The sequence below is a fragment of the Carassius auratus genome, unplaced genomic scaffold, assembly GCF_003368295.1.
Source record: "Carassius auratus strain Wakin unplaced genomic scaffold, ASM336829v1 scaf_tig00026537, whole genome shotgun sequence".
Lineage (NCBI taxonomy): Eukaryota > Metazoa > Chordata > Actinopteri > Cypriniformes > Cyprinidae > Carassius > Carassius auratus.
Window position 1 is genome coordinate 1704 of NW_020525527.1, and position 27780 is coordinate 29483.

Below are 27780 nucleotides of genomic sequence, written 5' to 3' on the forward strand. Positions count from 1 at the left end.
TTAGCATTCAAACCCCTTGATTAATGCAGTTTCTAGAGGTAGATAGTCTGTTTATGTTAATGCAAAATCCAAAATAATGTTAGCATCTTCACATTCCTGCGTTTACCCTCTCCATTATTACTGCACTTCTGCGTCTATTTTTGTGCACAAGAAGGGGTGTTCCCTTTATCATTCTGAACAAACGTTCCTGAGAATTTTCCTTCTGAAATGAGAGCATGTTTCATTTAAGATTGCATGTGATGCACGGAAGAGAGAGGGTGTGTGTGAGAGTGTGAGTGAGTGAGAGAGCAATCACATTCACACAGGGAGGATTTTGGTGATGCGCTCGCTGTTCATTTCAGCACCACAAACCAGCTTCTGAGAGCAGAAAGAAGGTAAGATCTCACATCTACTGCACTTTCATGTTGGTATTCTTTAAAATGCTATTCTTATGCTGCAAGAATTATAAAATACGGTTTGAAATGCTGCTCATGAATATCTTAAGAGTGCGAAAACTCAGTAATCTAATAGATAATTGTTTTATTGTAAAACGTAATGTCACAGTTGGTTTTTTAGAGCTTGTTTGTGTTTTATAAGATGGCAATAGTTACTTAAAAGCACTTTATTGGTTCAGAAAAAAATGCGCTTTTAATGAGACCATTCTTGCGCATTCGTGATGAAGCTATATAAAGAACTAAATGAGAATGCAGAGGCTGTGTTGATTAGACTGTGTGAATCATTGCATTGCATCAAAGGAATGTGCATTAATGCACACGCACGCATGCATGCTGCTGAATCATACAAAGGGACTGTTGGGTTTGTACAATTTATTTCTCTCATAAATTCTGAATTATCAACCAGAAATGTGCGTGATTAATGTATATAGGCTGTTAATTTTTAAACATCTCATGTCTTTCTCACGAGTTGCATTTACAGTCTATAAACTCAAAATTGCACGCAACATTGTTATACGCTTTACAGTTGTAAGAGAGAGAAAGAGCTCTGGATTCTTATGAGACAGTTTCTCCTGGTGGAAATATAATGGCATCTCCAGTAGAAGATGGTTCTGCTTGACACATACTGATTCGTGCAAATTAAAAAGAGAAATGGGATACACTGCGTCTGCCAGGGTAATAACTCCCATCTGTTTCTGATATAACGACAGAAGAGAGGGAACTACCCGAGCTCTCATATAGAGGTTAATTCGTGCAAACGAGTAGAATATTAGGCTGAAACAAATCCAATTATGCATATGCACATATACTATCGTATATGCAAATGCATTCGATTCAAACAGGCAGTTTCTGCACTCGAGAAACCAATGCGCACTGGTCTTCCCCAGAGATGTGTGGAGTAGAAAAATGGAATAGTCATTAGAATAGAGCTGTATAGAATACAACAAAACTGAACGGAGTCATTTAGAATACAATAAAGCGATATAGAATCATTACGACAGAACGACTCATTGTTATGGAGTGGGAAATGTTTGATTTTAAGGTATAAGCCACAGTAAGATCCAGGGGAAATGATGGGATTTTTCCCGCGTAATCTATAGTGTCTGGGTTAGTATGGGAAATTTCAGTGGCATTTGTGGCTCACCAGGAGTGCCAGAATCACACTCGGAAGTGTGCAATGGACTTCCTTTACGTTGCAGAGTGATGCTCTTGGCGCACGGAGGCGGCAGATTGCGCAGCATGTTGTCTCTCGGAAGCACAAGGTTGTGCGTAACGTAACGATGGCTCTCCAGTGTAGAGTGGAGATGTGGAGGTGTTTCACAAGAGGTTCTCTCTGTCTCGACTCTCTGAACTGTCTCAGTTGTTGGATTTGTGCCAACAACAGTGTAAATGAGCAGCCTTCATTTTGGAGCTTAGTGTGGTTTGGCTAAAATGAAAGAAATGTAGCTTGATGTTGGATAGCCCACAGGGAAAACAGAGTGCTATATTTGTACCAAGAGCATAGACTTCTCCAGATACATAAAGTTATTTTAAAAACCATAAATAACCAAAAATATAGTTTATATTATCAGTCAAAAGTAAAGTTATATCAATTACTGTCTATCTGCATTGGCCCAAATTTTTATATCTGTAAATTATAAAAAAAAAAAAAAAAACTGTTGTGAAGATCAATATGCCATTATTATCATTGGTTACCCTCTGTCCCACTCCATTCCACAAAGCTGAACTGTAAAAATCAACCTGACAGCTCTGTTGTCCACAAATATACACATTTCCTCTCACTGCGAAATGTTTTTGGTTGTCTATGCAAATGTTAGAGAAGACGGCGCTTGATTTATTTATTATTTTTTCAGTGAGGCAGAAATGAAAGACCAGACTGAGCTCCAAATGACTGTGATGTAATTTCCTCCCTGTCAAGATGTCCGTGTGTTTGATGAGTTTGCTTTGTTGCTTGCATATATTGTGCCTGAGTCATGTTTGATTTTATCTTTGTGCAACGACTCATACATTTTTTTTTTTTTTTTTTAGATGCTTCTGAAGATGTGAGAGTTTTGGAGCTTGATTTGTAAAAGGCTCTTGTTTGACATTTTTGCGTCTCCTTATATCACCTGTTACCAGTCACATGGCATGTACGCCAGACATTTTTGCCCCATGAAAAATTCCTGTGGTCACACTTTAAATGGTCAGAAGGCACAACTTCAGTTTTGAAATGGGCATGGACGGTACCGTCCATCTGCTGCCCCATTAGTCTTCAGTCCCACCACCTGGAGTTTTTGGACCTTCATTTCCTCACATTGTCCCCAACGTACCACTGGATATGGATCTTGTACGCTTAAGTTGGAATCAATACCAGATCCTCGTCTTCCTCTGCTACTGGTTGCCAGTCTCCCTCCAGCGAGTTGAGACACCACCTGTTGAGTATGCCCACTCTATCCGTCTAGATGGCGACATCATCCTGGGTGGCCTGTTTCCGGTTCACTCCCGGGGTGAGCGTGGCATTCCCTGCGGGGAGTTAAAGAAGGAGAAGGGTATACACAGACTGGAGGCAATGCTTTTTGCCATTGACCTCATCAACAAAGACCCAGAGCTGCTGCCCAACGTGACGCTGGGGGCCCGTATCCTGGACACCTGCTCGCGGGACACCTACGCCCTGGAGCAGTCGCTTACTTTTGTACAAGCTCTCATTGAGCGTGACGGTTCGGATGTACGCTGTGCCAATGGAGACCAGCCCATATTTGCCAAGCCAGATAAAATCGTTGGAGTCATTGGTGCGGCCGCCAGCTCTGTCTCCATCATGGTTGCCAACATCTTGAGGCTTTTTAAGGTAAGAATGCTTAACTCGTTCTTCTTGGGATTGGGAGTGGGGTTCATACTCTGGTTCTTGTCAACGATGGATGTTGTGTAGTGTAGTGGACAATAAACAGGGCTGGATGAAGAAGGGTGCTGGCTGATTCCTAAAATCAAGACCAGACATAACTGCCAAGCATCTAACCTTTTGTGATGTGGGAGTTGGGAGTAGTCTGTAACTGTTGGTCAATTGAGACCAGCCCATATTTGCCAAGTTCAACAAAATTGCTAGGATCATTATGGCAAATGTGTCTCCATCATGTTTCCCAAAATTATGAGGCTGTTTGTGGTAAGCAAAGTTACATAAGAGGTCTAGCAATGCCCTTCTGGGGACTGGAAATGTGATGAAGTCTGCAGCTATTGTGGATGGGGTTACAGTGTAATGTAGTGCTTAACAATCTGGGCTGGGCTTTGAAACCTACAATCAAGACTAGCCCATATTTCCCAAGTTTGACAGAATTGCTGGGGTCTTCATGGCAAATGTATCTCCATCATGTTTGTCAAAATTATGAGGCTGTTTGAGGTAAGGAGGGTTATATAAGAGGTCTAACATTGCCCTTCTGGGGACTGAAAATTGGGTAAAGTCTACAGCTGTTGTGAAAGGGGTTACTGTGTAGGGTTGTGCTTAACAATCTGGAATGGGCTTTGAAAAAAATGTAGGCAGAAAATACAATCAAGACCAGCCCATATTTGCCAAGTTCAACAAAATTGTTGAGTAATCAGGGCAAATGTGTCTTGATCATGTTCACCAACATAATGAGGCTGTTTGAGGTAAACAGAGTCCCATAAGAGGTCTAGCATTGCCCGTCTGGGGCCTGGGAATGGGACAGTCTGTAGCTGTTTAAAATGGTGGTTATTAGCCCAACTTTTTGCTCTTTTGATCATGTAAATTGTGTGTTTACATTCCATCTCTATTATCAAGAAACCCTCAAAACGCTACAAAAACAGCTCCAATCATGGTGACCTCCATTCACGGTCATCAACATTCATAAATGCCGTATATGAAGACGTGACTGCTGTCTGCTTCTGAGTTCCTGTTCCTGGTGCAAGTGCAACCAGGAAAACGGCCTGAGGGACAAATTTGTTCTCTAGGAACCTGCAGGCAGGCTAGTTCTTAGAACTGTGTGGTGCGAAAGCCCCTATAAGAGATTTAAGGAGATTTTCATTGTGCATGTACATTCCATCTCCGTTACCGTGAAACCCACTACATACAATAAAAACAGCTCCGATCATGGCATCCTCCATTCACTGGATGTTGACGTCGATGTCAGCCGCTTCAGAGTGCATGCTGCTAGTGAAAAAGAAACCAGGAAAATGGCCAGAGGGAGAAATTGGTTCTCTAGGAACCACCATGCTGACTGAGTTTCTGGGACTATGCGGTTCGAAAGCCCCTATTTTATGAAGCTGTTTAAGGTAAGGAGCGTCTGATACCTTCACACGGGGCGTCGACGTCGATGCTTGATGAAGGGTGTGTTTAAAGCTTGGTGCTGACGCAACTTTCAAAATGACAACAGCCAATCACATTACTTTCTGGTGTTGCATGAGCGCGATTGGCTAATGTCTGCGCTAATGTATTTTCATAAGGCAATCTGATTGTCTGATGCCTGCGTTGGTGCTTGAAAAGTTGAACCTCTGCCGTGAGCATTGGACCCAACCCGATGTGACGGATCCACAATTAATTTTGGCAACACTTGATGTCACTCTATGATGTCAAAGTAAACGAGAGGCGTTGATGCCAACACCCTATTTGAATGTACCATAAGTGGTCTAAACTAGCCCTTCTGGGGCCTGTAAATGGGGTGTAGTCTGTAGCTGTTGTGAATGATGGTTATAGTACAGTGTAGGTGTGAATAGTCTGGGCTGGAAGGGGTGTAGATTAAAACCTACAATCAAGACAAGCCCATATTTACCAAGTTTGACAAAATTGTCAGGTCATAGTGGTAGTGTAGTGTAGTGGTTAACAATCTTGACCAGTAGCCAAAGGATTGCAGGTAAAAACGGGGGTGGTGATGGTGCAGTGGATAAGACAAATGCACTTGGTGCGAGAGACCCGGGTTCGACCTGGGTTCGAATCCACTGTGAGACACCAATGTGTCCCTGAGCAAAACACTTAACCCTAGTTGCTCCAGAGGCGTGCGACCTCTGACATATATAGCAATTGTAAGTCGCTTTGGATAAAAGCGCCAGCTAAATGAATAAATGTAAATGTAAAAAATGGCACAAGAAGCAATACATGGCTATTGTACCCTTAAACAAAGTACTTAACCCTAGGGTGCCTGGGGGTATTGTCCTCTTGTGCAAAGCAAGTCTCCTTGGATAAGTTTCTGCTAGTTTACTTTCTAAATCTTTTCTAGTTGCTTTTTGAAGTAGACAAGATCTTCATAACCACAGGTGACCTCACATAACTCAAACTTCTGTTGTCTGAAATATGTTGTGACAGAGTGTTTGTGTGCATGTTGGCCTGGAAGAATATCAAGGCAGGATGATTTCGTAGAATGATGCCACCCAAATTCTATTAGAATCTAAATCTACGTCTCCCTACCCAGCAGGAAGATCACTGTTTCTGAGCAAATATGACTGCGAAATGAACTCTGGCATTTTGCTATGCTTGTCAGTGGAAATTAAGGGAACCAGGGGGCTCTTTTTCTGCTGTTGTTTATGGATGTAAACAGCTAAAGTTCAGCAGTGGCAACTTCTTACAATCTAGTCTTCGCTAGAAGAACACCGCTTCCAGGAGATTCTAGGAATCCGATAGGAATGGGCTGCATTCAGTATGTCCCATAAGGAATTATATCCATATCTGTAGACTGAAATTACCTCTTGACAACAATAGATTTTTCCTCATTCATGTTTAATAAGCATTCTAAATAACACTTCTGGCCGACTGCTCATTGTAGTTGTCAAAGGGAAAACTCACGGCCGCCCTGTGCCAATTAACCACACAATGTTAATGAAATTCTCTGCTGTTTATGCCACACTCATTAGCTGACCGTGATTTAACTGATTGATGTAGACACGTTGTGCCGAACGACCCATCCGCAGTAAATGACGCATGTCCCATACTGCAAGCACAAATATTTTTCTGTAACACCATGTCAGCTGTCAGACTTTGATAAACAATCATGCTAAACACGATTAGAAGAGACATTGTCTTGGGTGTTGAGCAAGAAAATGTGCATGTGGTTGTGTATGTGCTGGGTCTCAACAGGAATGCCACTTAAAGGCCTATGAAATGCTATGGTATTAGATACAAAAAGGGCACTAGTGAACGCTATTGAATTTGAAATGGCTGGCTTCTATGATATTCCTACACATCAATAGTCCTCCATTATTATTTATGAGAATCTGTGGCTTTATCCCTTTGGCGTTTTTTCGGATGTTCAGAAGCATTGGATGCAAATGTGTTTGCTTGCTAGACTAGAGAGTTTCGAGAGTTATGGGCTGTGGCTCATTTGAAACCAGATGCAGTCTGACACTTGGCATCACAAACGGCATTCATTTCCACAGCGAGTGTGTCAAAAGTTCAGACTAATTATCCAACGATCAATGCTTAATACTTGAAGCGGTTCAAATGAAAGTGTTTTAGCACATTAAGTTACAGATGAAAATGATCTTTGTGTTTTGTTGCAGATTGAAATTTAGCGTTTTCGCTTCATTAGCACGTCGATTTAGATAAAACAGTTTGCTAAATTGTTAACTGTAAATAAAAGGCAAACCAAAGAGCCTACTTTCCATGCCTACACTCCTGAATTGTGTGGTGAAAACTGACTTGTATTGAAATGGGGGTTTCATGACACTTTAAGCGGCGCGTTTAAACATGTAGCTCTTGATAAGCTTGCCTGCGGTGTGTTTAGCCGCAGTCATTCATTTAGCCTCTGAAAATACTTGTATGTATGTGAATGGCAGTATATGAGATGCCTGCATCATTGTGAACAGCGGCTCATGCCAATGCATAGTGATTCTGAATGGGACAGATGGAGTTCCCCGGCAGAACTCCTGTTTAGGTAATCGCTACAGCATTAGCATGCCTAGCGAAAGGAGGGCCACAGACTGTTAGTCCCCTGATTTCCATTCCTCTGACGGTCCCAGCGCACTGCAGGTGCAATTCAGATGCAATTCATTGGGGAGGTGATTTATCAGGGCAACCCTGAAGGTGGGGTCTTACCACATGAGATTTCTGAGTGAAAGAGGAAGGCTCATACTTACTTACACATAATGCCGTTGTGTATTATATTGACTGTAAAATGTAGTAAGTTGCCTCCCATTCTACTGCCTGGCTTCCTCGAAGATAGCAACCTCACACAAGGATCTGATTTGAAGTGCACTGGCACACAAATAGCATTACTTATTAGGATGCTAAACTAATAATGTGGTAATAAGCAAAATGGCTTACACCTTAAATGCACAACACATGAAAACTGAGAAAAACTTTTTGGGATTGCTTTATCTGCAAGTACTTGTAAAGCTGGCTTTAAATTGGCAAAAAGAAGATACAAGAGAAGACTTATGATGCCTATAAAATCACTAGGTTCACTAGGTTTTGGAACAGATTCCATTAGTGCTGGTGGGACAGTGAGTTTGGTTGCTAATTAAGATGATTGTTATGGCTTCGATGAACCTCGGGTGTGAGACAGCGTTTCGTTTCAGCCTGTTCTTATTTATTTATTTATTTTTAGCAATATTACATTCATTGCCAAACAATCGGCATGCATATTCATGAAGTCGGGCCCCAACACTCTGCATTCGTTGAGCATTCAGATTGAACTCTTTCAAGAAATACTAAAATAATAATGATTTTGTTCTGACTGTAGCAATCATTTTTTTTGTAATACAAAAGCTGTGAAACTGGAGTTTCCATGTAAGTTCATGTAAACATTGAGGGAATTTAAATTTTATGAACTCATTCATTGTGCAACATGGCTGTTTTGTGTGTGGATTTTGAGAGAAAGAGGAAACACTTTATTGTTGGTTTATTGATTTACTTGTCAACCCTTACATTTTTTCCCACATGCTAACATTATTGTTCAGATTTTTGCAAATAGCAAACTACTAGGACTCTATTATGACAGATAGATTACTTTTATGGCAGCTTTTAGCGAGACTCATTTCAGTGTTAGGTGTGAGTAAAAGGGGTCTGGATGATTTTGACGGCAATGTGCAAAATACGGCTGGATCAATAGAGCATCAGTCACAATTGTGTTGAAACACGTCAACCTTTGTGCCTCTGAAAGCTTGATTCAATTACAAGCCACAGGCATTGAGATTACTTGTTTATCCAGTAGCAACATGTTGCCCTGTCCATTCAGCCGTGGTGGCTTTTACTTGAGGTTTTGCCCAGATGTAAGAGAATAAAGGTAAAATCACGTCAGAGTCATGCTGAGAGCTAAATTGGCGGGTGCAAATGTTTTTTATAAATTTGCTCTGCATCTCAGTTTGAAGTTAAAGAGAAAGACTTTTGCGTCGCATTTCAACGAGAACAGCCTGTAAATTATGAATCGATTTTGTGCTTCATTACTCTAGAAAGACAACAATTAGATTAAAATGTAATTAACCAACAGATGCACATTATGTTGTGTTGAGTCAGCGAGACCGTTATCGTTAGTCTCTGTGTGTTTATGTAAAGGTCAGAATCAACTGCGCTCTTCCGTGGCTTATTTAGACCACGAAATGCGCCATGGCATAAATCACTCGCTTGCCACTGCGCTATAATGGATTGTGTAATGAAGTTGGCATTTTCATAAAGTTAATTTCACAAGATGTTTTTTTTTTTTGCAAGCTGAAAATCATTTGCATTGAAGCATGAGGCCAACAGACCTTTGCACCTTCCTAAATCTATTAAGTTGCATCTTCTTGGCTCGAACCATCTGTGCAGGGCTGAATGCATGTTTTATGCTATATATATATATATAATATATATATATATATATATATAAAATGCCGGAAATTAAATGTGAAAATGCATTTATAAGCATGTGGTAATACCTACTTTTTGAATAATCCAGTGAACTTCAAAAATGAAATTTACTTTGCAGCATTATTTTTCTCTCTATTTAAAACTATACACTCTTAAATATAAAGGCGTCTTATTGGCATCTACTCTCTTAAATAATGCTGGGTAGTTTCAACCCAACTTTGAGTGAAATATGGACTTCACTGAAATTCAGTGAAATGTTTTACCCAAAAGTTGTATGTATGTCCATATTTGGCCCAAAACTGGGTTTAAATAAACAACCCATCATTTTTTTGAGTGTATGAATGTCTATATTCCAAAAAGGTTCTGTGTAAAAACAAAGGTTCTTTAGATTATTAAAAATTATTACAATTAAAGATTATATTTAAAAAAAACTTAACTCTTATAATTCCTTACTCTTAAAAATAGAGGTTCTATATTGTCATTGATGGTTCCATGAAGAACCTTTAACATCCATGGAACCTTTCTGTTAAACAAAATATTCTTTATTGTGGAAAATGGTTATTTAGATTATTAAGTCCTTAACACTAAGAAAAATGGTTCTCTTAAGAACTATTCATTAAAAGGCTCTTTGAGGAACCAAAAATGTTTCTTTAGTTTGAAAATAATAAAGGTTCTTAATTGGCACTGAGGGTTCCATGAAGAACCTTTAACATTCAACAATAAAGGTTCCAATTTTTTTTCTTGCAGTGATGCCATAGAATAACTATTTTAGATTCCTCAAAGAACTTTTCTGGGAGCAGCTCCTAAAAGAACCATGTTTTTCTTAGTGTGAAGGACATTTTAATAATCAAAATAACTTTTTTCTATTATAAGAACATTTTGTGGAATGTAAATGTTCCATGGTAGTTGAAGGTTCTTCACCATAAATGCAGATAAAGAACCTTTATTTTTAAGAGTGAAGGAATGTTTCCATTCCGCAAAAATGATACTTTAGGTTATTAAAAAAAACTGCAATAAGAAAAAAAGGTTATTTTAGGAACTGTTCACTGACATGTTCTTTAGGGAACCCAGAATGGCTCTTCTTTGGCTTTACCCTTATGAAACTTTGTTTTTAAGAGTGTAAGAGCTGATATTTCTATAGTTGTGCTGCATTCAATGGCATACTCCCTCAGTCTTATGGCTAAATGTACTTGTGGGCCCTCAGGGACTTCATTGTCAGACGCAGCCTGCGGCGCACAGGTTCAGGTTGAAGAGCGTTGGCTCTCAGATGCTGTGCTGGGGTGGAAACCTCGTGAGGATGAGAGCGAGGACGAGTGGGCGAGAGGCCACGGGTGCCACTTAACCATTCCGCCCGTTGATTTCCTCCATGAAGAGAATTAAGAGTGTGATAATGGACTCGAGTAGAAAACTGACAGCGAGCCAGAGAGATCTCATTAGACACAACCACACACACAAATACAGGGTATAACACAGGTTTATTCAGGTAAAGTTCAGGCCTAGGCTCTAAATTTCCTTCCTAGTAAAGGTCAGAACAATAAAAAAAAGGCCCAGAAACAACAGTTTCAAGAGTATATTGTTGGAATGAAATAAGAAAAGTGCATTTCAGGACAGCTCATAATATATTTTTCAATCTGGCAGTTATAAAACTTTGTGAAAGTAAGACATAATGAATAATGAAGAGTTCCAGTAGTTTCTAAAAGCCTGCAGGTTTGTCTGTACAAAAAAACCCTAAAAAACTAAAAAACATTTTGTACTGAAAGAAAAATTCTTTTTTTTAAATGATTCTTTTTAAACATTTTTTAAATATATTTTTTTAAGGTGGAATACTGTCAATTTTAGGTTTTGCAATTAAAACCTATGGATTACCATATAATTTTTAGTGAAAAACAGAATGCATAACACATCTGATTATATTTTAAATCGTAAACAGTTTTTTAAAAACTTTTTCATTTTTGTAAATGAGACAGTATATCTTTATATTCCTTCTTATATATATATATATATATTACGTGTTTGAATGATTTATTGTACTTATTAAAGTTTTAGAACATGAGTGTATTTTGAAATATTTATGTATTTTTGTAGTTTTTATTTTACGGTGTATAACAATTTTGTATAAAATGGATTTAAACAGTTTTTTTACAGTGAGAATCACAAAATACTTCAATTACAGTTCAATTCAATACACATTTTGTAATACTTTTTACAACACAAGTGCAAAGCAGTTTTTCCATTTTATAGCTTTTACAATCATCCATTTCTTACTCAGAGTGGACAAAATATTACTATTCGATAAAAAATAAACAGCTATTACAATAGATAAAATAATAAAATGCATGCGCGCGCACACACACACACACACACATACATTACATTACTCAGTTGAACAAAGTGCTTATATTAGTCGGCATTGTTTGTACTTGGATGTCCATTTGGAGCAGTAAGTCTGGAACACCCTGGAGTCTGTTGTGACTGCTAGCGTAGCGTCTTAGCTGCCCACAGTGAAGCCCATTGGGACGAAGCAGATGAGTGTGAAGTCTGGTGCCTGGCTGAAAATGACTCCGTGATGGAGAGTGTCTCAAGAGCCTGCTGGTAAACAACACCTCTTCCATTGACAGAGCGGCGATTTGTAGATGGAGCAGACTGGATTGCACTCTCATTTTTGCTTTATGGGTCAGGCTAGACTTCAAGGCGTGCAAGATCGAAATCCGTGCACATCCTTTAGCATGCTTAGAACTTTTTCCCTGGACATTTTTAATTGCCTTTCTTGCTGTTGTGGGATTTGGGGCAATTTAAAGCAGTGCTCATATCGAGTTGTGTGGCCGAGCGGTAAAAGATTTGGGCTTGGGTGCAATCCTCATCTCTACATTTTTGCTGGCCAAAACCCCGAAAGGAGCATTTTAGCATGTCTGGTTCCTTCATCCTGAGGTAATGGGTTTTTTGAATGTAATACGTCAGTGCTGAACACAAGCTCAATACATTTTCACATTTGTCCAACAACCTAAAATACATCAGTAATACCTCCTTGTGTTTTTTAAGCCTTTACATGTCTTAAAATGTTTTTATGGACCATGAACGTCCTCATGATGAACAGGTAAACTCATATACTCATGCTTTCATGTTTATAATAGCACTCTTGGAAACTATCCACATTCAAGCTTTCGGTGAAAATGTTTTTAAATAAAGACTGAAAGATTTGTTGAAGACATGCCGTGCGTGATTCATTTGTAGCCTATGATTGGATTTTTACTTCTGTTGATTGTTTTTTAGCCCTTAAACAGCAGAAAATGCTTTGTTTACTTGTTATTCAAGTATCTTAAAGGTTCTTTACTTGACAATCAAAATGTTTCAACATTAATAAATGAACAAATTTGCCATTTTATGGCAATAACGAGGAAAAATATGTCATTGGGGTAAAAAAAAAAAAAAACTGGAAAAAAGGAAAATGACTTATTTTTATTTTTTACTTCAATGGCAGATATTTGTTATTGTTTTATGCATAAAGTCACTTGAGAAAACACAACTTTTTACTTCAAGAAAAAGAAAAAAAACTACTTTTTAGTAAATTATTTCTTCAGTTTATGGTGTTATTTTAGTATATTTTTATAGTTTTTTTTGTCATGAGTTGTGTGTTTTTGTAATTGTATGATTTCTTTTCTATAGCTTTTATAATTTTTTTTATTTTTATTCCAGGTTTAGTTGTTTTAGTAGTTATGCCAAGTTAAACTAAATTCTAGTTTCTAATTTTAGTTAGCGATAATAACTCTGGGTTAGTTCATAAAATTACAGGCTTATAAAAGTTGACCTCATTTGTGAAGATTATCATGATGAACAAAATGTGTTAGCGTCATAAACCTTTGCTGGTCCCAGAGCTTATATTTTTTTGCAATAATCTAAAACCTAATTGCAGTATCCTATCTGGTGTTCATCAAGGGAACCGGGTGATGTGAAGTTCCAAAGATACGTCATCACTGCAGGACCATTTTTTAGTTTTAACCTCCTCTCTGCCTCACCTGAATGCTAAAGTGTGTTTCTCTTTCCTTCTCCGTCTCTCTGTCAGTGTCATTCGGGGGCAGGTGTTTATGTGACCTGACAGTCGTGCCGCCTCTCTCTCTGATCAGAACGGGAAGAGGTGTCAGTCACCGATGGCATGAACTCACACGGCCCTCATGGGAAAGCCTTGCATGCTTTATTAGGCCGGTGACATTATTGATAAAAGACACCTCCTCTGAGATGTGCGAATAGTTGGTTTTCTGTTGCAGAGTCAGTGCTGGAGTCCTCTGGGAGGATGTCTAATTAAAGCATGAAATGTACACTGGAAGAAGTGTCAATGCGCATTATAGATCTATATACGTCAATGACAACCCACTGGCTAAAAGTTCTGCAGCTTTCCCTTGATTTCACAGTTCAAGTGCAGGTCTGTTTGTTTATTTCATGAATGTGAGGTGTACATCTTTGTTTTATGGTGCCATTTGTGTCACAGTAAGTTTTACATGATGATACTGAACTGAGCAGAGTAAGGCCTGTTTTAGTAATAGCCCATTTATATATTGTTGTCATAATTGTGAATGCTTTGAGTTAGCTTTCATATTTATATTTTCAGTTTCCATTTTAAATTTAGTTGTGTTTTAATAATAAAACAAAAACTGCTTTTTTTTAAATTACAAAATTTGTAATTTTTGTAAGTTATATTATTATTATTATTATTTTTTTAGCTTTTAATTTTCAGTTCATTTCACATTTATTTCTATAGCACTTTTCACAAAATATATTGTTTTCTGCATCAGAATTTTGACGTGAGTTTGTAATTTCTGCTATTACTATTTTTGTTATATTTTTATTTAACTTAAATTTTTATTTCAGGTTTACTTTGAATAGTTTTTGTGCTTCAACTTACTTTGTTTCAAGACACCATTTATATATAAAACATTTTTTTCTCTCCTTTTTTTCCCTAGTTTTGGTTGAACTTAGTCACAGTCTGATTTATTAATGTGTAATGCAAAAGACATTTTTACAATGATCTATTTATTTATTTATTTGCAATATCCCATTTATTGTTCTTACATTAAAAAAATATTATTTTCTTTTTTTAAAATTACAGTTAGTGCTTTTATCATACTTGATCGCTCTTTTAAATTTAGCGGTCACCCTTTCATGTTAAATGATATGTAAATATCCAATTTGACTATTTTTTATGGTACCATTTCCTGAGAATTACCTTTAACTGTAAAAATGTCAAGCATGTAATGGCATGTGTTGTGTTGTGTCTTTTACCCCATGTGTGTCCACTGCCCAAAAGTTTGACCAATCAAATGATCTCTAGAATGTAAACGTCCCACTCCCATGAAGACCACCTGCTCTGATTAGCAAACCATGCTTCTGTGACTACGAGTATTGATCCCTCCACAAGTGTCCAGACACATCTTGTTTTCCTTGCATGGAGCCTTGAGGATATTTGACCTGCTTTTTCATCACTCAGAAATATGGTAATGAGAACATTTTCCAATATGCGGACAGATGATATTTACTGCGGCTGGATATCATGTCTTTTGCTAATGTAGAAGGGGTGAAGAAAACTTGAACAGAAAGGAAAGGTAGGAATATTTGATCCGCTTCTCCACAATCCCATGTAATTTTAATAGCTCTTCCTTTTGGAGTATCTGTGTGAATTATTCATGCGCAGGGACGAGATGAGAGTTTGTCACAGGAGGAGGAAGAAGTGTGCGTGTGTGTTTTATTTGCAGTTTGATGGAGGCACATAATCTCTATTCACATGACCACTTGCATCACCCCTTGACTTTAATTTGCACATTTCCCAAGGTCTCCCGGTGCCCACCGCAGCACTGATACCTTTCAGCTCCTCTTGAGCACATACACAATACTGAAGTAATAAAATAATAAAATAAAAAAGACTGAAAGGGAGTTGCAGGGCTGGAATGTAATTTTTTTTGTTTACTGTTGCCATATAAGGGCAAAGGGTGGGGCTTGTCCACCCTGATTGACAGCTGACTCACCCAATCAGATCTGTTCTAACTCAAACGATCAGCAAAAAATGTTTGAAAATAAAGACTGAAAGAGTTGTTGGAAGCTCAATGGTGGAGATGTTGAAGTTATGCGACCCTGGTGTAGTTTGTTTGTAGCCTGTGTTTTGCTTTTTGCTTCTGGTAATTGTGTTATTATTACTTTTTTCTTTTTTTTTACTGCAGGAAAGTATTTTTGTTACTCATTTTATTTTTATTTTTTCATAGTTGAAGTATCTATCCATTCGTAAATTAAGATATATTTACTTTACCTTTTTTTTTTTTACTCCATTTGCAGATATTTGTTACTATTTTTAGAATAAAATCACTTAATTGTTATGAATATTTCAACAAGAATGTGACATTAGGACTGTGACAGAGATTTTTATCTAAAGGCCAATGGAAAAATGCAGTTTTTTTTGTTTTGTTTTTGGGTCGAGAGAACTGTGTGATGTAAATGCACCACTACATCACTGTCATTCGCCGGATAGAGAGCGGTGTGGCTGTTTAATCAATACTCCTTTCCCATCAGACAGTAGGAGCCTCATATTTGGCCCTGTAATTAGAGCTCAGATGGCTGAGAAAGACTCTCGTCTGCTAGTTTTAATTAGAGTTTGCCTTCACTCGGGTCACGAGGTTGTTTGAGGTGCTGCTGGCAGCTAATGAGAGACGGAGGGTAGTTGTAGTGAATGGGTGAAGCACACTGGCTTTGCTAGGTGATTAGCGGCATGTGAAAAAACATCGTCCTAATATCATCTAGATTTTATGTTTATTGAGCTAAAAGAGCTAGTGGAAGTGTGTTTGGGATTAGCTAGCTACAATTAGACATGCTGCTTTGTTTAGCTGTTTTCCACGCACCGTAGCTTTCCAGTAATAGGTCTCTTTTTCCTTAACAAGTAAAGGTGTAGACATTGCTTTTTATATTATATTTTTCAAATTGAGTCTGTGATCACGTGCTAGCTTTGGAAAGTCATTTTAGCAAATCATTTTGTTCAAACAGTTTGTTTCAATGACTGAAAATTTTAATTAAACATTAATTCAATTTTAAAATGGCAAGTAAAATAGTGTTTTTTTTAATATCTTGTAATATCTTCTCCTGTAATTATTATTTTGTTAACAACTTAGATTTTATTTACAATAAAATTATTCTGACCATTAAATGACGTTATCTTCATCTGTATTTCACGACTGCAATATGAAATTCAAGATTACACACTACATGTGCGACGATAGGCCTATAGTTTTATTGCTGATGCAGTGAATATCGTAATTAATAACGTATGCATGGAAATCTAGCAACGAATCTCAATTTTCTCATCTCGAGTCTCGCTGTGAAGAACACAGTGATGCATCATGATCTAGTTCTCTCCCTGTCACACATAATTAACTGCAGGCCATTTTTCACCAGTTAGCAATTTGTTTAACCGAGAAATCAAGTGTCCATAAATCAAACCCTTGCCACGATGAGAAGTAAACAGACACCTGTGATTGTTCTCCACCTCTGCTTTGGCTCTAGATGACTTTTTGTGTTTGCTAATTGACCTTATTAATTACTCCTTCCCAGGCGTAATATACAATCCCATCAAAGTCGCTAATATTGTCAGTAGTTCACATGACAGGATTTCACAAATGAACATGATTCATTTGAATTCTGAACATGCTTGGAGCAGAATACGTGGTGATGTCTTGTGTGAAATATGGCCCAAGCACAGATTTCCTTTTGTCTTCAAAGATGGCGTCTGGAAAAAAGGCTTTGGTAATCTCTCTTTAAGGATGTTGCAACTTCCTCTCAGCAGGGACGTGAGCTCAGACCAGAAATGTGCACGATAATTCACTGTGGGTTGGATCTTCTTCAACAGAATTTAGGGGAGCTTCCAAGAAAGGGAAGGTTAGAAATCCCTGGCCAGCTTTTAGAGTGGGAATTGTGAAGAAAGCGGCAAGAGAATGAATGTTTTATATGCAAAAATGGTCATGAAACGCATTGCTTCTGTAGTGTGTCGTATGTGGCATGTACCGAGAAAAAAATGTAGGGCAAGGCTTAAGTTTATCAATAGGGAATTGATATTTTGCATCAAGAAAAGCATTTAAGGAAAAACATCTTCTGAAAAGAAAAACATTTTCAGAGGTGGAGTGGTTTTTTTTAAATATATTTTAATCATTTTTATAAAACATTAAAAACATAAACACATACTGCAGTTAAAAATGGGATCTTGCTCATATGTTTTTTTTAAGCCAAAGTTACATTTGTTTGATTAAAAATACAGTAACAACAGTAATATAGTGAAATATTTGTAAAATGTAAAATATATGTGTGATATATATTGTAAAATGTAATTTATTCCGTTGATGAAAAGCTGAATTGTTATCATCATTTCTCCAGTCTTCACTGTCACATGATCCTTCAGAAAGCATTCTTATATACTGATTTGCTTTTTAAACAAAAATTTCTAATTATTATCAGAGATGATTATCAACAGTTATGTTGCTTCAAATTTTTGGTGAAAATTTTGCTTTTTTTTTTTTTTTTTCAGGATTCTTAGATTAATAGAAAGTTTAAAAGAATGGCATTTATTTGAATTTTAGTTAAAAGTTCATTAATTTAATACATCCTTAATTTAAAAATAATCCTATAGTATTACTGCATAATATATATGAAATTTAAGGATGCATTAAATTAATGAGAAAATGTCAGAATTTTATGAATGTAGATATTGTGCATGCATATTAAGCTTTTTAAAATGTTGATTTAATTTATAAAAAAAATTATTATCTGCACTCTAATGTGTAAAATCAAGAAGTAACACCTTCTGTAAATTTAGAAAGCTGTACAAGTTGAACACAAATGCCATGGAGTATCAAGATGGTGATATCGTAAATCGAATCATATAAAATCACTCGCTGTTGCATATTAGCCCGCTGGGGGTCGCATAAACACAGACGGTTACGTCCGTTCATCAATCTTTTTGAAGAGGCAGGTTGGTAATAAAATGGTAAATCTACACAGGGACACAGATGGAAATAAAAAGTTTTACCAGCAAAGGGACCTGAGCGTTCATGATGTCCTCTGTCCCGTGTACAGGCTCTGAGTCTGGCGGGGGTCATTTTGAGCAGAACAGCCCTTGAGACAGCGGACTGAAACACTGAAGGAGAAAGTCCATTAACACTAATGCAGAAACCATTGATGAGTGCATATCAATCAGAGGTGGTTAGAAAACGCCTATAGCTTGTGAATGAGATGACCTGACCTATTGACATTTCCCAGGCCTCTATGGGACGGGTGTTTTAATGTTACTCACTGCTGTCAATGGTGCATGAAAACACTGTTTCTCTTTGAGGGAGAATTCTAATTAAAAACAGTAAATCTAAATTGATCATGTGCTTGTGTGTCATTCACTGCTGTATTGAGATTGCCCATAAAATTTCAGATAAGTTCCTGAATTTCAAGTGATTTTGAATTTAGGTGGCAAACTGAAAGCTTGTTTCTGCAACGAAAAAAAAAAAAGTATATAATATATATGTATATAAAAAGCAATTCTGAGTTTACATCTTGAAAATCAGACTTTTATCAACTCTGAATTGCGTGACATACACTCTGAATTAAGAGTTATAAACTGAATTTATTGAATTTCTGAATTTATATCTCATAATGCTGAGCTAAAAAGTCTGAATTGAGATACAAACTTCTAAAAACTCTGATTTATGAGATCTAAATCCAAAGTATGAGTATGAGATCAAGAGTTCTAAATTTATATCTTGCAATTGTGAAGTTATATTTTATAATGCTGAGTTTATATCTCATAATTCTGAGATTGATTTGAAAAAAATATATATATATAAAAAGTCAGAATTTTGAGAAATTCTCACAAACTGTGAGAATGAATTGTGAGATATATAAATATATATATATATATATATACTCTGAATTGTGAGATATAAACTCTGATTTATAAGATATAAATCCAAAGTATGAGATATACACTCAGAATTATGCAATATAAACTGTTAATTATAAGATATAATGTCAGGATCATGAGATATTAAAAGAATGGCAAGATATAAACTTATATTTGCATGAAAAAAGTCTGAATATTAAGTTTGTCTTTTTGAAATTGTTTTATTTTTACTCAGAATTGTGAGAAACAAAGACTTATTTTTTTCCATTCCGTAGCAGAAACAGGATTCAAAGCAAATGGAATTCCAGTTTGAATTTGAAATAGGAGTTCCAGTTTGATGTCATAGAAATACAAATACAATTTGTAACTAAGCAGACCGTCAAGGCAAAATATATGCCAATGGATGGACGGATAGAACAAGTTTCTGATGGGTTACTCACTGCTGAATGACTGGTCAGTGCCAGACAGAGTAAGAACCACAGCGTGACAGTATTAAACCATTTAGTATATTTTCTTCTGCATGTACAAAGACTAAGCATCTACTCTATCTCCATCTCTCGCTTCACTCAATCTCTTGTTAGTGGTGTTGTAAACAGCGTGCATTGGCTGGCGGTTGGCTGCCTGCCATGACGGCTGCTCTTATATCAGTTATCAGCGTAAATGCTTTGCCTTCAGAGTGATAAACTTGAAATCGCACTTGATTCCATTCAGTCTTCAAGCTACACATACTGAAAATAACCAGACTGAGGTTGTTTCAGTATAAAACATCAAATGTCAGCGTTGGTGTCTTTTACACATACTATCACTCTCTTACTACAAATTGGTTATATATATATATATATATATATATATATATGTATGTATATATATGTGTGATTTGTTTACATATATTTTGGATTTTTCACATTTGTTTCTTTCTTTGGATTTCTTTCAGATGTTTTTCTTTTGAATTTCTTCATCTATGTCACATTTTTATGCGATCCTATATATATTTGTCTGATTCTTTAAATATATCATTTAATAATTTAATTAATTTTTTGCACTAATCGCAGCAAATTCAACTATAGCTCTATGTTGCCTTAAAATGGATATAAAAAGCATAAAAAAAAGCTTTATATAAAATTCTTTCTTCGAATGCTGCAAATGATAATGAACCATTAGGCCATCAGATACTTTTTGACACAGTAAAAGTTGCTACTGTACCTGAGACTATATTTTTCAATAAATCGTGACAGCATGTGTTTTTCCATTACTTCAATTAATCAAAATGTACCTATTTTAATACAAGATTCAACTAGTCAATATTTTAAAACATGAGGTAAAAAATGTAATTTAATGCAGCAATTTTCAGGTGGATTTTTCGGTAATACTTTATATGCGAATGACCTTTTTTCTGACATATATCTCTTGTTGTTCGTCTGGATGAGTCTTGCTCTTGTCATGTTGTAGACTGTGGCGTTTGCTCAGATGCAACCCTTTTGAATAGGAGCATCAGAAAGGGAGATTGTTTTCCCAGCGTGCTCCTCTGTTGACTACGGTGAGAGTAATGGACAGGGGCGTTATTCTGAGTGCATAGTAATAGTTTTAAGCACATAGTAATTGGGTGTGTATTGAGGTCCTGGTGGGAGGCGTGCTGTGGGTAATGCCCCCAATAACTCCGGCCGTTTGGCAGAAGTCGCGGTGCGCCCCTGTGGCTCTATAAATCCCATTTTCCATTTCATAATGACACATTGTGACGGCTCGCCCCATTCTCCTGTACTCGCACCATACATTTCCTCACGCTGCACACAAGTAAGAGATCAGAGAGCATTTTTCTTTCAATGTTTTTTAATGTTTCCCCCATTTAACCCACTGACATGCTTTCCTGTGCAGTGCCATGTCGAGGGTCATTGTCCATTTTGACACTAAATGACACACATTGTGATTGTGTAACATAGGAGGCTTCTCTTTCTGGAGACAATGCTGGCTCATATATCCTCTAGCATATTAGTTTGAGTCTGTAAAAATGTAAATTCTGTCATCATTTATTCACTTTCTCATGTCGCTCCAAACCTGCCTGACATTTCTACCAATGCAACACAAAATATTGGGAAAGAATGCAGCAAAGCTGCTCATTTCCATGCATTAGAAAAGTAAATGAGAGGACTGTCAAGCTCAATAATTTAATTCACAACATTAATAAAGAATTGAAAAACTCATAAAAACCAATGATGTTTGGCATCAAACCTGGTGTGATGCATCTTGAGATGCCAATTTTTCAGTGTGTGCAAATGACATTTGAGAGATTTATTTATTTCAGTCATTAAGTTTATTTTTGTATTTTTAATTCATAATTTAAACACTTTTTTATTTTATTATTTAATCTCTGCTCGCACTCCGCTTTCAAAGATGCACAACAAACAATGATTATTGAGGGTTTCTTCAGCTCTTCAGCTAATGACAAATAATTAATCTATTCCTCTCAGAAAGTGACCATGATTTCAAAAGACATAAAATATACCGCATAAGTCAAGCAGACATCCTTTACAGAGCTTTTAAAGGAGCCATATGCAAAAATTGAGGTAAAAATATCCATAACATGACCTACACGCATCAAAAGAATGAGAAGAAATAAGGGCGATGATGTCATTAAAAAAATGTAAAGTTATAGTGCTGCAGAGATATCAACCTTAATTAGCATTAGCATTACTAGCCCCGGCCCGTTAGGTGTCGTAATACCAGTTTCGGCCATGGGAGGCGGTATGAGGGCAACATAACCAACATAGCCAACCTGCAATACATGAATAACTCGCACGGCTTGTGGGCGTGTACTTGAACCTGATGTCAATCGTGTGGAAAGTACAGCCCCCTACTTCATTTCAGTTCAGGGAAGAGAGAGAAATGATGTCTCAAGCCCTTGGCAAGAGACTCCTACCACCACCACCGCCTACAGGGAAACAACCGCGCTCGGAATCACAAATCAAATCTGATAAGAAAAGGAGTTGAATCAGAGTAAACATCGGCACTGCTTTCAATCGCTGGAGACAACTGATGGACCATAAAGAAATGAGGCTTGAGTCCGAACTTGCAACATTTCTAACAGTAAGTTAGATGCTGTTAGTATTTCGCTAGAAGTTTGTTTTATATGTTTGTGTGTTTGTTTTCGGGAAGTTATAACACAGAAATGTATCGAAGGCTGTTCGATAAACGTGCTAATGTTAGCGATGGCTAACCGTAGCTGCATTTGATAATTAGCTAGCTATAACTTAACGTTACCCATTTTATTATATCATAACTAACCTGCTCTGTCTAGTCTGTTGGTCTCCGTGTCCTCTTTGCTTCGTGGTTTTTCTGTGCGTGAAAAAATTGATGTGTGGCGTGAAAGCGTGTGAAAAGAGTCAATTGCGTGTGTCTCACGGTGAATGCTTGAGAGTTGGCACATCAGTTCCCAAGCAGAATAAAGGACAGGTTGATTATTGCTGTTTAGCATTTGTATTGATCTATGATGTGTCCCTGTTTGCATACAGGGACATAAAAAATAAATTAAAAGTGATACGTGGACCAAGGTGTCTGAGATTGTTCATTTTAAGTAAAGGATCCTAATATTTCGTCCACAACAATATTTAATGAGGTTAACTTATAACTCCTTGTGGTTATTCTGCACGAGATCAACAAGCTTGTTTGCTTTGCGGCCGCTTTAAATACAAAATAAGCATTCGATCTACGTCAGAGCGTCTGAGCGCTCACAAATCTTTCTGCAGCGTCGTGAGCAGAGCAGCAAGAGCGATGGCTGTAGTGTTGTTGTGAAAGTAGGGGCGGAGCATAGAGACTATGCTGTTTCTCGTTTGTTACTCTAGAGTAGACCAATTCACTTTATTGAGGCATACTGCCCCCATCTGTTATGGAATGTGGAGTATGATTTGATTTTTTTTGCCAAACATTACAGATGGCACCTTTAAGGTGCTGCTATGTGTGTGTGTTTTTTTTTTGTGCTCTACAGCAACTATTCCCCATTCACTTTAATTTTATGGAAAAGAGCAGCATGAAAACTTTGCAAAACATCTCCTTTTGTGTTCCACAGATGAAAGTAAACCACATTTGGAAGGTGAGTAAATAATAGCAGAATTATAATGGACTAACTCTTTACAGTTGTGTGAAAATGCATTTTAGTGAAAATTTGGACTGCAACATCTAAAAGTGTGAAATTCACTATCAGTATGAGTTTAAAGAAATGAAATACAGTGCATCAAGTCAAGCTAATGTATTGTATGGAAAAGAGCAGTGGGAACATTTTACAAAACATCTCATTTTATGGTTTGAAGGATGAGAACATAAATTAATTTATATGAGAGTACTAGAGTTGTGTAAAAAAAAAAGAAGCTACTTATGGTGTAAAATAGTGTGAAATTCATTTGATATCCTTAGAATTTCCTCTGTTTAGCATGCAGACCATGGCTGGCCTTCTGTATGAGTTTAAAAACAAGAAATATAGTGCATCAGTCAAGCAGACATCTGGTACTGTGCTTTTATGTTGTCTGTTTTAGAGCTCAATAGCATCCGTTCATCATTTGCTTTATTTGTACGGAAAAGGGAAGCATTAACATTGTGCAAAACATCTCCTTTTGTGATCCACAGATGAAAGAGTCAGGTTTGAAGGGTGATAACATTTTTAATTGTAAAAGAACTTCAGCTGTGTGAAAATGCATTGTAGTGAAAATTAAACCACTGTTCTTGGACTGCAACTTCTAAAAAGTGTGAAATACCTTTGATATCGTTTGTGCCGCTTATAAAAAATTGATCAAGTCCCTCCATTTAGCATGCAGACTATGGCAGGCCTTCAGTATGAGTTTAAAGACTTGAGTTTCCCGGCCATCTGCCTCCATTCCCCTGTTGCCTGACTCTCTCTCGTAACGGCCCTCACATCAAGCAGGGTTCCCGTGGCAGGGTGCTATCTGCGTGAAGGACTAATTGTGCCCCCCAGGATCCCTCTCCAGCCTACATTCACACGGAGTTACTAATGATTCGCTCTTGTTTGTGACCAGATAAGTGCACTATTAGAAGAAAGTATTAATCTTGCGACTGGGGAGTGGATAAGATCTCCTCCGCCTCCCAGGGGAGACATCTCAGCGCGAGCATGTGTGATTTTTCTCGAGCATGTGTGGGAAGGAGCGAGTGGGTGGCGGATGAGCCCCCAACCGGCTTCCGTGTAGCGGAGGTGACAGCTTTTTCCCCCCGTGTATAAAACCTGAAATTAGCCATCTGCTATTTGCCCAAGTGCACCCAAGACTCACGTACTCCTCTCTCAGAGCACCTGCTAATCAGAAACTGCAGTCGCAGCGAAAAGATAAATACCTGCTTGGCGCCCACTGCCGTAACTGTCTCTCTTTCCATTGTCCGTGAGCTTGCAGCTGTGTGCCTTTATGCAGTGATGAAATGTTGTGATGGAGATTTTGGCAATGCATGCATTTTCGCCGTGTAGGTGTTGTGCATTAAATCTCATCTTTAGATGCCCGACATATGTGGCTGTGGAGTTGTTTGGTGCCCTAGAGCGAGGCGATTAACCTTGCATCTCTTCTAATGTTATCTCTGCAGGAGCGTGTGCTGCACGCAGAAAAGAGTGTGCATTTAAAGTTCACCTGACCACATCAAACATGAATGTAGGCATCAAAATAAAATGTTTTGATCGGCAGTAGTTGTATATTGAGGTGTGCAATTGAAAAAAAACAAATATATATTTAACTAGTTTGCCAAACAGAGAACATATTTGCACTTGAACACTGCAGAGTGTACCTTAACGGCATAGTTCACCCAAAATGAAAATTGGCTTGAAATGTACTCATCCTCAGGCAATAGAAGATGTAAATGTGTTTGTTTTCTTCATCAGAACAGATTTTAAGAAATTTTGCATTACATCGCTTGCTCACCAGTGGATCCTCTGAATGGGTGCCGTTAGAATGAACAGCTCCAAATAGCTGATGAAAACATCACAATAATCTACAAGTAATTCACACCACAGCACTCAGGTCCATCAATAAAAAAACAAAAACAAAAAAATACTGCATGTTTGTAAAATGTATAAACTTTAAATCGTCACTTCTGTCCATAATCTGTAATAAATCAATATTCCTCCAGTCAAAAAGTCATCTAGTCTGAATCAGGAGAGAAATACACATGGATCAAGTACCTTTCACAGGTGAAACTTAACTAATATGTTGGTGCATTCTGATGTGAGAGGACAACAGGAGAAGGACCTTTCAAAGTTGAAATCATTATTATCGATTATGGATTCACATTTTGGCCAGAATGGTTTCAAGTTAAAAACATATTAAAGGGGTCATATGACGTTGCTAAAAAGAACATTATTTTGTGTATTTGGTGTAATGCAATGGGTTTATGTGATTTAATAGCAAAGTTACAAAGGCACAGTCTGTCTCAGGTGTGCAATGGGACACACATGACTCAGATGATTGTAGGATGAGGTAGAAAAGCAAAATATCATGTTAATGCAGCATCAAACTTTTAATATACTTGGTACAGAGATTGCACAGCAGCACATGCTTTTTTTTTTATCCCAATAGAGAGAAGTGCCACTGAACAGTTTTTCAGGTTACTTCAAATTAACACTCAATTGCAGAAGACATTTCACCCCTTGATACCTCAGCCTAATGTCACAATCCATTACCACAATCCCAGGATGCAATGAGTGTAACAAAAGATTTATTTTTGCATAAAGGATGACTCCTCTCTCATGGATTCCATCTCCCCAGTTCTTATGACTTGTTAATTGGAAAAGTGTTTAGCTCGGCTAGCGCACGCTTGCGATAAATATCAAAGTGCTGGAAATGTGTTTAGAAACTGATGTGATCATGTCTCTTTACTCCTGTGGCTGAAACCTTTGAACTCACCAATTTAAATGTACAAAGAATATTTACCTGTGCTTTGATTCACAGGAAAAACTGAGTGGTAAAATTTATATTTTGAATGCATTGTAAATTACTGTGGATAAAAGTACATGGAGAACACAGAAATCTGAATTGTGTACTTTGCAATGCATTTTATAATTTATTTCTCGATATATATATAAATATGAGACTTGGTCTACTTTCATTTTAAGAATGTTTTGCCACTTTTCCTCCTTTAAACTCTTTCTGAAGAGTTTAAATAGACACATATGAGTAGATTGTTGACTGTTGCACAGTTTAGACGTGTTCTTGGACAAATCTGAGAGGTCTTTTGTATACTTTCGTCGTCTTGGCAAGCTGAGCACAGTTTGAGAAATTATTGAGATTTAGTTTGAAATCCTCAATTAGACACTTTTAAAGAGGAGAAACAAAGAATAATTATGTTTTCTAGTCATTTTATTTAACATATTGGACTACATATGGAGATTGCAGAGTCTGGTGTCTTGGCAAATCCAGTCTTGTTACACATCGAGTCAAAATTAAGAGATAGAAAGTCATAATTTTGAGAAATAAAGTTGATATTGAGTCGTTATTGTGACAAAAGTCAGAATTATGAGACACTAGGTCATAGTGATGAGATAAAGTTAAAATTGAGACACTAAGACATAATTATGAGATACTAGGTCATAGTTATGCAATAAAAAAGTTGAAATTAGGTTACTGTCATAAATAAGAGCTAAAACTCAAAATCATGAGAAATTTAAGTCATAATTATGTGACACTTAGTAAAAATTTGGATTCTATTTTATTAAAACTCAAATGATGAGATGCTATGTTATAATTATGAGAAACCAAGGTGGCTTATTTTTTAGTACATTTTATCTTGAATATGAGTGTGTGCAGACTTTTTTCAAGTTATCTAGTTTTGGGAATCTTTTTTTGGTTTATGCAACTTCTATGGATTATTTTGGAGGCGCAGTGAGTTTCTGTCTGATTTTCATAAGTATGAGATATAAAGTCAAAATGATGAGATCCTAGGTCATAATTACAAGATAAAATGTTGAAATTTGCATACTGTCATAATTATGAGACAAAAGTTAAGACGCACTAATAATTATGAAATAATACATAGAAATAAACATACTAAATCAAAATTATGTGACAAAGTCAAAACTATGAGATGCTAGGTCATAATTATGAGATAAAGTAAAAATGATGAGGCACTAGGTTGTAATTATGAGATAAAAAAATTCAAATAGTAAGTTGTAAAAGTTGAGATAGTAAGTTATAAATATAAGATTGAGATACTTAGTCATTGAATTAAAAGGTCAAAATCATAAAAATGTGAAAAGTGGAAATGACAACTCAAAGGATGGCATAATTATGAAGAGTTTTCCTTTTGATCTCATACTTGTAACCTCATCATTTAGATTTTTTTATTTCAAAAAAAAAAAAAAAAAAAAATAGAATTCTTGTGTGGCAGCAATGGGTCTCCACACATTTTGATTTATTATTATTATTTTTTTTTTTTCTGTTTTAACCTCTAAACACCAAGCTAATAGCAATTTCAGATTTAGAGAGTGGCTGAAACTGTAACACGATTACAAGTTGCAAATAAGATCACGCTTTATAGTCCTGAGATCATCACAAATGTAATCATTATCACGAGTGCCATAACCTTAATTTAATGATCTCATTCAGCATAACATCTGCTCGGCTTTAATGATTAAAGTCGAAGCAAAGATGTGAGTGGGCGCTTGATTCCTTCTACCTTCGGTGGCTGGTAAAGTG

At 37.0% G+C, this 27780-nt stretch overlaps 1 protein-coding gene across 1 annotated transcript in view; it reads left to right on the top strand.

Moving 5' to 3' along the window:
• Positions 1-208: 208 nt before the first annotated feature.
• Positions 209-27780, top strand: part of LOC113078781 (metabotropic glutamate receptor 8-like) — a 74989-nt gene continuing 47417 nt past the window's right edge. Inside the window, exons 1-2 of the mRNA XM_026251079.1 lie at positions 209-374; positions 2463-3258. Of these exons, the coding sequence (XP_026106864.1) occupies positions 2752-3258 (507 nt within the window). The 5' untranslated portion in view covers positions 209-374; positions 2463-2751. The remainder of the gene's footprint in view (positions 375-2462; positions 3259-27780) is intronic.